Source organism: Sitophilus oryzae, unplaced genomic scaffold (assembly GCF_002938485.1).
Source record: "Sitophilus oryzae breed Bouriz unplaced genomic scaffold, Soryzae_2.0 scaffold_168_pilon_pilon, whole genome shotgun sequence".
Taxonomy (NCBI): Eukaryota; Metazoa; Arthropoda; class Insecta; order Coleoptera; family Curculionidae; genus Sitophilus; species Sitophilus oryzae.
Genome location: NW_022146379.1, coordinates 255,469 through 267,905, shown reverse-complemented (window position 1 = coordinate 267,905; position 12,437 = coordinate 255,469). Strand labels below are relative to the sequence as shown.

At 32.4% G+C, this 12,437-nt stretch overlaps 1 protein-coding gene across 1 annotated transcript in view; it reads left to right on the top strand.

The window, feature by feature from the left end:
- LOC115880982 overlaps positions 1 to 12,437 on the top strand; it is a 43,740-nt gene that overhangs the window by 1,319 nt on the left and 29,984 nt on the right. Inside the window, exon 2 of the mRNA XM_030898327.1 lies at positions 6,546 to 6,694. Within this exon, the coding sequence (XP_030754187.1) occupies positions 6,546 to 6,694 (149 nt within the window). The remainder of the gene's footprint in view (positions 1 to 6,545; positions 6,695 to 12,437) is intronic.

Genomic DNA, 12,437 nt, shown 5'->3' with positions numbered 1-12,437 from the left:
TGAAACCGAGACTCTGAATAAAATGACATATTATACGTCAACTTTTGATATTTTCGCATATGGTTTATATGAAATTGTAACATGCAGTTCATAATGACAACTTGACTCGAAATACCAAGTATGTGGTATCAAATTATTGGTAAAAAAAATGCTTTTTCCAAGTATGCTAATGAGCCACCCTCGTTTCATTTGGAAAAGTTGAGATATGATTAAAAATACGATTTGTGCATCTTTTAACCGGCCAGAACAAGACACGAAAAACATTAGACGATCAAATCTATTTTTCCAAGGCTCCTTGAATAAAAATTAGTGTTTTTAACACAGCCATGGCACTATAAATTGAAATTTAAAATATGATTTTTTTTAAAGCGAAAATGTCAAAAGTTGACATATGATATGTCATTCTATTCAGAGTGTAATTTTCTATCGAATAAAGTAAAAAAAAATACCAAGGATGCCATTTAAAAATCAAAAGTTTTGCAGTTGTTTCCGGCTTTGAATAAGAAGACTAAGGAAGGAGTATATCAAAAATCTTAGGTACACCGCGATGGACCTCAAGTATGGCCGATTTAAATTCCGGTTTATCAGTGTCGTTCTAATTTTATTTAAAAAATGTAAAACTATGATGTAGGGTAGACCCAATAATTTGTTGTTTTATTTTACGTTGTGAATAAATATTGGTAGTTATTAAAATTGTTATAAAAATATATAATTCTAATAAAAATAGATAAGTTATAAGTATTTATTAACACAAACATCCCATACGCTACTGAAGCAGGTAAGTCAAATTAACGTATCTAAATTCTTTGATATCTAATCTTTGACAAGTAATAAATAAAAGTTAAAATGCAAGAAAAATATATAATTTAGTTAATTTAAGTGAATTTCATAAATGATCGGTTTACTACACGTATGTATATTATATAGTCACTTACTAGCGAAAAGTTGTTCCATTATTTCACTCAATTTTTGCCGAGATCTACCGCACGCTTACACAACCAACTATTTTAGAGTCTTTTTCGATAAATCGCGATAGTGTCACTGTTAATTTAAGTTCTGCCACAATTTCCATCTAGATTTACTACCTTTATACAACTATCAGTAGTAGAATAAATAATAAATAACATAAAATAAGCTCCGTAAAGACTGACAAATCCACAAAATTTCAGATCAAATTCAAATATGTCAAATGAATCGTCAAACAGAACTGTCAAGGATCCCCACCCTAGAGTGCTTTTATGGTGCTTTTTCCACCCACCATGCATGAATACATGGATAGCATTATGCTCCTTCCTTAGTCTTCTTATTCAAAGCTTTCCGATAAAACAGGAAGTGACTAAAAAAAATTGAATACATCAATCAATCCCAATTTACGTCATATACTAACATACCAAATCTCGTTTTTTTATCTGAAAAAATAAAAAAGTTATAGGGTTGAGCCACTTTTGAGACGCACCCGGTATACATCTACAGGGTGTCCCACAATTAGTGCGAAAAACTCAAAGTGGTTGTAGAGGGCATCAAAACAAGTCATTTGAGTATAGGAATACATGTCCGGAAATGTGCCGTTTTGGTAGGAGGTGGAGGGAAACGTAAATTTCAAGTTGCATTATTTATTCAAAATATTTAGAAAAACTGCTCAAAGTGTCGTCCATTCTGTTGAAGACACAAATGCAAACGCCTGTTTGCTGTTGATCGTAGGGCGTGCAGTCCGTGTTGGTACCTTAGTGCACGTCCAGTCAAGTTCCTTCCGCTCATTTTTATAATACCGGACATGGGTTCCTATACCCAAATGACTGGTTTTGATGCCCTCTACAACCCCTTTCAGTTTGTCGCACTAAATGTGAGACAGCCCGTATAGAAGCTCTTTTTTACAAAATTACTCTAAATCTTTCTAGCTAGATTGTTTGCTTTTTCATTGCCTTCTATCCCTTGGTGGGCTGGCATCTAGAGCAGGAGTACTTTATTATCTTTGAATATATACTAATAAAAAATTATAAAAACACAATAAAAACACATTCTAGAAATGCTTTTAACTATATATTATCAGGAGCTTTAGTTATTTTATGTACACTCCAACGTATATCTAGCTTCATTTTGTGTGCAAAGAGCAATACTACTTCCGTATTTTATATCGTGAATTTCTAGTTATAGCTCTGAAAATTCTCACAAAGAGTTATAAAGACACCATTTTTATCCTGGACGAGATTTTGTCTCTCCTCTTTCAATCCCCACGCTATCCTTTTAGATTCTGAATGTTCTATAAGGCTATAAATTTTACGCTTGCATTTTTATGACCTATATCGAGTTAAAATATGGGTGATACTGGAAACGCTGTTCGTAAACAAGCCAGAAAGAAATCTGGAAAGATTAATATCCACATTTTTTTAGATCTAAAAATGTATACATGACGACCTGATGGTGAAATTTATACTAGTCATATTTAAAATATTATTGACTTAAGTAAGACTTTTTACCTCATACGATTTTATATAACATATCATTTACAACAAACGATCGAAAAAAAAACTGCGTCAAAAACGGCTGGAGAATGACAATCGATGATAATTTTGGCGGGGTCAAGCCCTAGACATGATTTACTTGGCCTGTACTCTTCTTTACTAAACTTCTTCTTACTTGTACTCTTAAAGAAGAGTACAAGCTGTGAGAGGATTGTAATTTTGTTAATTTTTGAAGATTTATGTCAATTTTTAGTAAATGACATTTAGAGATTGACCTCGCAAAAATTATCATATATTGTCTCCCAGCTATCTAAGATGCCCTTTTTTCAATCATGCGTATTATACAGGGTAGTTCGAACTGTATTCCGGAAACTTCGGCAGCATATCCTGCAGATAAAAATAAGTAAAAAAGTTCATATAAATGTATGTCCGTAAATGCTTAGTTTCGGAGATACAGGGTGTAGAAGTTTCATTTTTATTTCAATTTTTTCCAAATAATTTCTGAAGTAATGTCAATATTTGGATGAAAATTGGTGTCTAGGAATTTTTTGACTTGAGGAATTTGATTTTGATGTCAATATGACTCCTATTCGTAGGGGGTGCCACCAATGTAGGTGTACAGGGTGGGTCAAATTCGACGCTTTTAAATGGAAACACCCTTTTCTATAGGAGATAGACGAAAACTAATATCGGTGTCTGGAGCTCAATTTTCATCAAAAACATTATGGTGAAAACCGCACATCAATATCTGTTACCGTTTCGGAGTTACGGGGTGTTTTTCAAAAATGTGCATTTTGAACAAATCGCTGTAACTTTTTTGCTATGGAAAATTTTGTATTTCTTTGAAAACATTTCCAAAGCACCTTTTTCGTAGAATTTAATCGTTTAAGTATAATTTTTTTAAAATTAATAATTTAAGAGTTATCATCAGAAAAATTGATTTTTTATTTGGGGCAACCTCTATATTTTTAATTAACTGAAAAGAATTTAAAATTACCTTTCCAAAAATATAGCACACTTGATATTTTGTTATATTCCCCTTCGAAATATAAATTTTTTAAAAGTTCGCCACTTTTAACTAGTAGGCTTTGGACCCCTTATTGATGATATGCTCTTAATGCAACTCGAAAACATATTTTTCCAGCAAGCCGGCGCACCGCCTTTGAACGCTGAAGTTATCAGCAAATTTTTGCAGCCAATTTCAAGAATAATTGAATAGCTAACCAAGATCCCAGCCATTGGCCGTCGAGGCCGCCTGACTAGTGCCAATGGATCTAAACCTATGGATATATTTGCGGAAGAATAAAGGTTCCTTATTCTTCCGTATAATCTAGACAAGAATTAGAAATACTTAGCAGTTATGAGAGGGTATCTTTCACCCCCACTGAGTAATGAATTCCGCGAGAAATGTTCAAAAACTGCCCCGTCTGTCCATAACAGAAGACGGTCGATATGTCGAACACCTGTAGCAAAATCTCATGTCTTGGTTTGCTGTTTATTTTTATTGTTATTAGATATAGTTTAAATGTGTTGATGTTGGTTTAATATATTTTAAATTGTTATAAAACTCTGCATCTCTCATAGCAAATATTATTTTCGTTTTCATTGATGCTCACAGCTAGATTTTTTTGCATTACAGCCGGTGCGGTTCAAAGCCTACTTATTTAAAGCGGGCGAATTTTTATATACTCTATATCTCGAAGAGGAATCGAGCAAAATATCAAGTGTGTTATATTTTTGGAAAGGTAATTTTAATTTCTTTTCAATAAGTTAAAAATATACAGGGTGTTCCATATAAAAAATTAAATTTTCTGTTGATAATTCTTAAATTATTAATTTTAAAAAAAATACACTTAAACCATTAAATTCTACGTAAAAAGGTGCTTTGAAAGTGTTTTCATAAAAATACAAAATTTTCCATAGCAAAAAAGTTACAGCGATTTGTTAAAAATGCATATTTTTGAAAAACACCCCGTAACTCCAAAACGGTAACAGATATCGATATGCGGTTTTCCCCATCATGTTTTTGACAAAAATTGAGCTCCACACACTGATACTAGTTTTTATCTATCTCCTATAGAAAAGGGTGTTTCCATTTAAAAGCGTCGAATTGGACCCACCCTGTACATGTGTATTTTCACTATTTTGAAAAGTAAAAAAATTTTGTCCGTACCTGTGTAAAACTATTGAGTGAGAAAATGTATATTTCCGTAATTTTTTACGTAAAAAAAATGTCTCTTGGTAAAAATCGCTACGAGCAACCTTCCTCAAGATATTATGAATGGAAGTAGTCAATACATATAATTATTGAGAAAAAATACGTTGAGTAGATAGGTACCTATCTCGGTACCTATTTAACTGAAATTATAAATTTGGGAACTTTTTATTTTTTTAAATTAATCATAAATATAATTTTTATTGTTGTCGATCCAATAATATATAATGTGTTCTTTTTTTATAAATTGGATTAGGATCGAAAGAAATCAACAGAAGTCCTTTGTTTTAAATTTGTCGACGTTTCGCAAAATTTATTTGCATCTTCAGGACACTACAAAGTTAAGAGAGCAAAAAATACAATCAAATAAAAGTTTTTTTCAAAAATTTAACAAACAACCCAAAATACATATCAGTGGAATTCCACACATATACAATTGGTAAAACTACCCTAATGTTAACAATTAAATAAAATATATGTATATGTTACTCAGACGTAGAAAACCTGAGTACAGCATATTTTAATATTCTTTCAAAAATTAAATAATATAACTTCAGAATAATGGTTTAAATCCAAATAATATTTTTATATGTTTCTTTTTTCAACTGTTCTTTATCTCCAGGTAAAAATTATATTAGTATTTTATCAACTAGAATTAGTTGCTCTCTGTATACGGTCCACGTAGGTACATCTGCACTGCTTGTCTGTGAAAGAAAAAGATTTTCGTGATATTTTTCTATACATAATTGTGTTATATGTTTTTTTTTATGTAAGTGTGTTATGTGTTTTAAAAGGAAAAAAGGAATATATACCACTCACCTCTATACCATCCGTGTATTAATGGATATGACTAAGAAAGTCCAGATTTAAATGTGAGTAACATATACATATATTTTATTTAATTGTTAACATTAGGGTAGTTTTACCAATTGTATATGTGTGGAATTCCACTGATATGTATTTTGGGTTGTTTGTTAAATTTTTGAAAAAAACTTTTATTTGATTGTATTTTTTGCTCTCTTAACTTTGTAGTGTCCTGAAGATGCAAATAAATTTTGCGAAACGTCGACAAATTTAAAACAAAGGACTTCTGTTGATTTCTTTCGATCCTAATCCAATTTATAAAAAAAGAACACATTATTAATCATAAATTTTTCTGCAAAAAATAATGATAAAAAACAGTTTCTGTTGAACTTTTGTCAGAAAAACTTTTCAAATTTATGATTTCAGTCTAATAACTATTTAGTCAACATGTTTAATATATGTCAATGATGACAGGTATTGATAAATTCAATTCGAAATATCTCGAAAACCATTACTCGTAGCGATTTCTTCTACGATACCCTTTTTACGTAAAGAACGTCCTAAATGTATATTTTTTTACTCAGTAGTATTATACAGGTACGGACGAAAATTGATTACTCTTCAAACGAGTTAAAAATTTGTAGGTGGGGCCCTCTACAAGTAAGAGTCATATTAACTTCAAAATCAAATTTCTCATGTCAAAGAACTTCCAGACACCAATTTTCATCCAAATATCGACGTTAGCTCAGAAATTATTTGGAAAAAAATCGAAATAAAAATGCAATTTCTACACCTTGTATCTCCGAAACTAAGAATTTTATAGCATAATGATACGAACTTTTTTACTTATTTTTATCTGCAGAATATGCTGCCGAAGTTTCCGGAATACAGTTCGGACCACCCTGTATAATGTAAATAGATATCATAACACATAATTCACGCAACTAGTCTGGAAATCTACTAAAAGAATAAATTTAATATATTGTAATATACTAAGAAAGATAAAACTTTTCTGTGCGTATCCCAAGAAGTTATTCTAACAAATTTATTTTAATCTATTTTAGGGCGAAATTTATTGGATTGGATTGGCCTGGGCACTGGTCCAGATCAAGATCCCTATTTGGCAAAAACAAACGCCCAATGCTTGAACGGAGATCTTGCGTCGTGTTTCCAGAGCAGAGCCTTGGCATCTTTGGATGACTTTTTCAATCAGGTTAGTCATAAAATCGTCTGAGGATAACGGATTTTATTTTTAAAAAAATTTAAAAAGATCTTCAGTTAAAAAAGAGACTAAACACTATGAGTTTTCGTATTTTTATATTTTTACGTAAACTTTTCATATATTGATATCTTAATGTAAACATAACTTGATAGTTGGTAAGAAAAAAAATTATTATAGAAATATCGATGGACTTTTGATAAGTCAAATTATATTAAACTTTTTTCTACTTGGTTCCTAACCATATAAAAATAAAAAATATACTCTCAGATGCAAAAAAACGCAACGGAGAAATTTTTTTTTTGGTCAACTTTAAAGTGTTATGCTGGAAGTACACACTCGCCGAGGCGACCCGAGACAAAAAAGGACTGTCCTAACCAATAACAATGTACAGATCGTTAACTTTTTGTGGAGTATCGGGTCGCCTCGCCGAGTGTATACTTGCACCATTATATTTTTGTTACTTTTAGCCCTATTTTTATGAATTTTTTAGCACGCTGTATATAATTATATCAACTTTAATTACTAAACTCAGTTTTTTATAAACTTTAGTATTTGGCATATTATACAGGGTTAATCGACGGGTTGTTTTTTTACCCTAACTTTAAAACACCCTGTGCAATAATTTCGTGTGTAAATTTTCTTAAATTATAATTTTACGGTCAGAACCATGTCTCATGAGCATTTTGTTTCTTCATTTATGTCAATACATGTTTTGGTTAATTTTTAAGAGCGAAATGAACTCGCCACCAACAATTTACAATTTTTTTCAATAATTATAATTTCTCTTTGAAGTTATTTTTTAATATGACAAGGCGGCTTTGGTGATTATTGTGAACTATACATTACTATGAACTGCCCATTATGTTCAGCGTTTGGGAAATGCTTGGCAAGAGGGTTAGAGGTCGCGAAGCGTTACCAGCTTCATTAAATGATCTTCGTTTGGGCCTTAAAGAAGAACATGCTAGCGATTCTCTAAACATATTTCCTGTCTAGTGACTCATCAATCGTATACAAATAGCATAGGCTGGACAGGAAATTTCTTGCTACGGGGCTTACAGAATCCCACTGCAGGAAAACATAACGCAATATGATATACTAAGGGCTGGCAGAGGTTAGTCTTAGGTCGAGATTTCCGTATGTAAGAAGAGTACAATGCGTTTATAATATACTGAACAAAGAGAGGACAGTAAACACGTTGCGAAACGTACGAAATAAACCGAGAAACTGTGCACGTCGCTAAGGGCACAAACATAGTGAGGCATCTCAATGCGACGCTCGCCAAGGTGCTTGCCGCGCTGCTCGCCAGGATGCTAGCCGCGATGCATCCTACGCGTACTGTTTTAAAACGGCGAGTAAGTGCGCGTAGGATGCATCGCGACTATCGTACAAACATAGTGCGGAGCATTTCATCTCGATGCGACGCGCCATTCACCTCGCCATCCGGCGATGCTGAATCAAACATGTACAAATTTGTGCGTCAAAACATACTGTAGCCTCGCACCTCGCCACGCATCTAGATGTTCAGCGCGATGCTTCCTAAAAAACAAAATTTTTGTTTTTTGCGAGAAGCAGAGGCGGATGCCTGAAACTTTACATTTGATTGGTCGGTTTAGGATCACAATTCGTTGAGCATATGTCGAACTAGAGTCGGGTGGAATAAAATGTTCACAATACTAATATTTAATTTATCAATGACTAAAGGTAATAACTTTGATTCTACAGGGTCCGGCAATAATGCGTCAGGAATCTGTAGTTCTAATAATAAAAAACTTATGAATTTTGTAGTCCAGACATAAAGTATGTATTAGGATGTATTTGAGGAAAATATTTGAACTTCTAAAGGGTGGCTCAAAAAAGTGTGAGTGTATCGTGAATATTTTTTTTAAATGGAACACCTATATACGGGATGGCGCAATTCATTCGCGTCGGTTGATTATACGAAAACGGAAATATGTAAAAACAAAATATTTTATGGGCATATGTGGGAAGACCATGTGCATAATTTGAAATTATTTTGAAATGTACAGGGTATGTCAGAACTAAGATTTACACCAAAATTATATTTTTTCTTATGGAACACCCGATATTTTATTTCTTATTTGGATCCTTGGACACAAAATAAGGCATGTATTATAAGGGTTATTATATATTAATATGTTTACAAGCTTTGGTTTTTGAGATATTTAAAGATATATAAATATACATGCTACAATGGAATAGATTATCAACACCCTGTACATTACTTTTTAGAATTAATTCTTGTGCGGAGTTTAAAGTTAGAGAAATAAACTTTACTGAAAAATTGTATTGCTGCCTTAAATTTATACAGGAGTACCAAAAATTGATGATTTATTTTAAATATTTATTTTACATAAAAATTTTATTTCAAATACGACAACCTAATTTTTAAAATAAATCGAAACAAATTCAAATGCTCTTTCAAACTACATATATTAGGGTGTCCTATACCTATCTAGCTCAGACTTTGAATAAAGAGCAATTTTTCAATAAAATGGCAGCAAAGAGGGCTGATGTCGTCATGGCAAGTTTCTAGTGACAGTAGCTATTTTCAAAATCGAAATTAGTTTATGGACGTTATTTATTTATAGCAAGTACTTTAATCACTAGTTGATTAAAAAAAGTATACCATTAATATTGCAAATTATATTTTATCCTCTCATAGTATGTCTTTTTAATTATTTGATTATGTAACGAGCACTTTGCTTACTTACTTGTTTCGTCGAACTGCTTGAAACCATTTTTGCTTTTGATCAAATTGGTGTGAGAAACTATGAAGCTATAAAATTTTGTTTCAGGAGAGTTGAATATCCGGGAAAGTTCAGTTATTGAATGTAATTGCACCCAACAACGCCCTAATTGCGCTCTCCTTTATGCGTTAACATTTTTTTCGGCAATTTTATTAACATTTGACATTGTCACAACACAGCATGATGCCGACGCCTAGTTCGAATTCTTTTTCATTTATTTTTTACTACCCGAAACAGCATTACCTCACACAAATCTGGTACCTGAGTGTTTTATCTCTGTTTGTCTCAATAACTGCACTAACAAAAAACTAAAATACTTGTATATTATAACAAAACCACGATTTCAATATTATTCTATGCGATCAACATGAAAGCGACGTGAAATAGATAGGGATAATTTCTGATTTTTGCCATTGACTCGGTGCGGTAGGAATTTGTTGAAATCAACTGAAATGCACCAAGCCTATACTAATTAATAACTACTATTACATAAACTGGTGCTTAATAAAACGGCGATGGTAAATGTTTCAGTATGCCTGCGCGCACCTATTCGCCGTTTTAAAACAGTGCGCGTAGGATGCATCGCGGCTACCATCCTGGCGAGCAGCGCGGCCAGAATCTTGGCGAGCATCGCATCGAGATGCCTCACTATGTTTGTGCCCTAAGAGACGTGGAAGGGGATATAGCAGATTTGTCGCAGTTGACCGGTCGACCCAATCAATACCTCTGTCCTCTGTCAGTACTTAAACTTCTAGGGAAACGTGTACGTCATGAATTCAGCTTCACGATTTAATTACGTCTCGTGATACTTAATTTGTTTACTTGTTAACGAGTCGTTGTAATTTTCCCTATAGCTTGAATTTTTTTTAAGTGCAAGCTAGAAATACTTGCATTTTTGGTAAAAATAAGTGGAATTGAGTGGGCGTTCGATAGTGGTCGCGCTATTAGAACTCTGAATTCAAAAATCGATATCTCGAAATATCTTAGAAATAATAGATTGTAGTTTTTTCAAGAACATTGTTAATATTTCTGCTGTACTTTCTTTGTAGACAGTATATGAAAATTTTTATCAATAAAAAAATTACGCGATTGTTAAAAATTGCTTGTAAACATATTGTAAAATATCCGATCTTGAAAATAAAAAAAGTTTCAATATCTAAAGTGGTTCTTTAGTTATGGCCTGTTATGTGATAAAAAGTTGAGTTTTTAAATTATCGCGATTACTGACCTTTTCTCGTTATAAAAAAATGACACCCTAACGATATCCTTATAATTCCATTTCAGATGCTCAGAAACATGTCTAATGATTTTATCTAGTTATCTCTTGATAAAAAAGTCTTTTAAAAATAAGCGGTTTGCGATCGTGATTTTACTTGATAGGGAAAGGCGTACCGGCAACGCCGCAACAACATACCGTCGCATTTCTCTCACTCCGACTTAATAAGATCCCTATGCGATTTACTTCCACACATGTAAATGCTGACCCAAAACTAACAGTTGCCAGCACGATATGCGGCCTCAATGACAGTATGAACGGATGTATACAGGCAGTTATAGCAACCAAGAGAGGCAATACAAAGTATTAGGGTATTTTTTACAATTTTTTGTTTTGTATTTTTTTATTGGGGTATTACAGATTTTTTCTTTAATATCGTTAGTTCTGTTATCGTTATTAATGCTTATTAAAACCCGGACTGTATCGTTAGTTTTTAACGTTTTTTTTTTATTTAATATACAGGGTGGTCCGAACTGTATTCCGGAAACTTCGGCAGCATATTCTGCAGATAAAAATAAGTAAAAAAGTTCATATAAATGTATGTCCGAAAATGCTTAGTTTCGGAGATACAGGGTGTAGAAGTTTCATTTTTATTTCAATTTTTTCCAAATCATTTCTGAAGTAATGTCAATATTTGGATGAAAATTGGTGTCTGGGAGTTTTTTGACATTAGAAATTTGATTTTTATGTCAATAATATGACTCCTACTAGTAGAGGGCGCCACCGACATATTTTTTAACTGGTTTGAAGAGTAATAACTTTTCTTCTGTACCTGTATAAAACTACTGAATAAAAAAATGTACATTTACGATGTTTTTTACGTGAAGAAGGTCTCTTAGTAAAAATCGCTACGAGTAATGGTTTTCGAGATATTTCGAATTGAAATTATCAATACCTGTCATTATTGACATAAACATGTGGACTAAATAGTTATTAGACTGAAATCATAAATTTGAAAAGTTTTTCTGGGAAAAGTTCAACAGAAACTGTTTTATCATCATTTTTTGCTGAAAAATTTATGATTAATTTAAAAAATAAAAATTTCCCAAATTTATTATTTCAGTGAAATAACTATCTACTCAACGTGTTTATTTTTCGTCAATAAAAACTATTCTAAATATCTTAAGAACGGTTGCTCGTAGCAATTTTTACAAAGAGATATATTTTACGTAGAAAGTCACAGAGATGTATATTTTTTCGCTCGGTAGTGTTATACAGGTACGAACAAAAAGTTATTAGGCTTCAAAACAGTTAAAACACATGTAGGTGGTGCCCTCTACTAGTACGAGTCATAGTGACACCAAAATCAAATTTCTCATGTCAAAAAACTTCCAGACACCGATTTTCATCCAAATATTGACGTTACTTCAGAAATTATTTGGAAAAAATTGAAATAAAAATGAAACTTCTACACCCTGTATCTCCGAAACTAAGCATTTTAGGACATCCATTTATTCCAACTTTTTTACTTATTTTTCTCTGCAGAATATGCTGCCGAAGTTTCCGGAATACAGTTCGGACCATCCTGTATAGTATCCAATGCAGCGTAATATGACGTTACGACAATCATCCCGTCATATTAAAAATTACACCAAAATGTAATGATAATTGAAAAATTGCAAATTGATCGTGATCAGTTCATTTCGGTGTTAAAAATTAACCAAAGCATGTATTGACATGAATGTCTCGG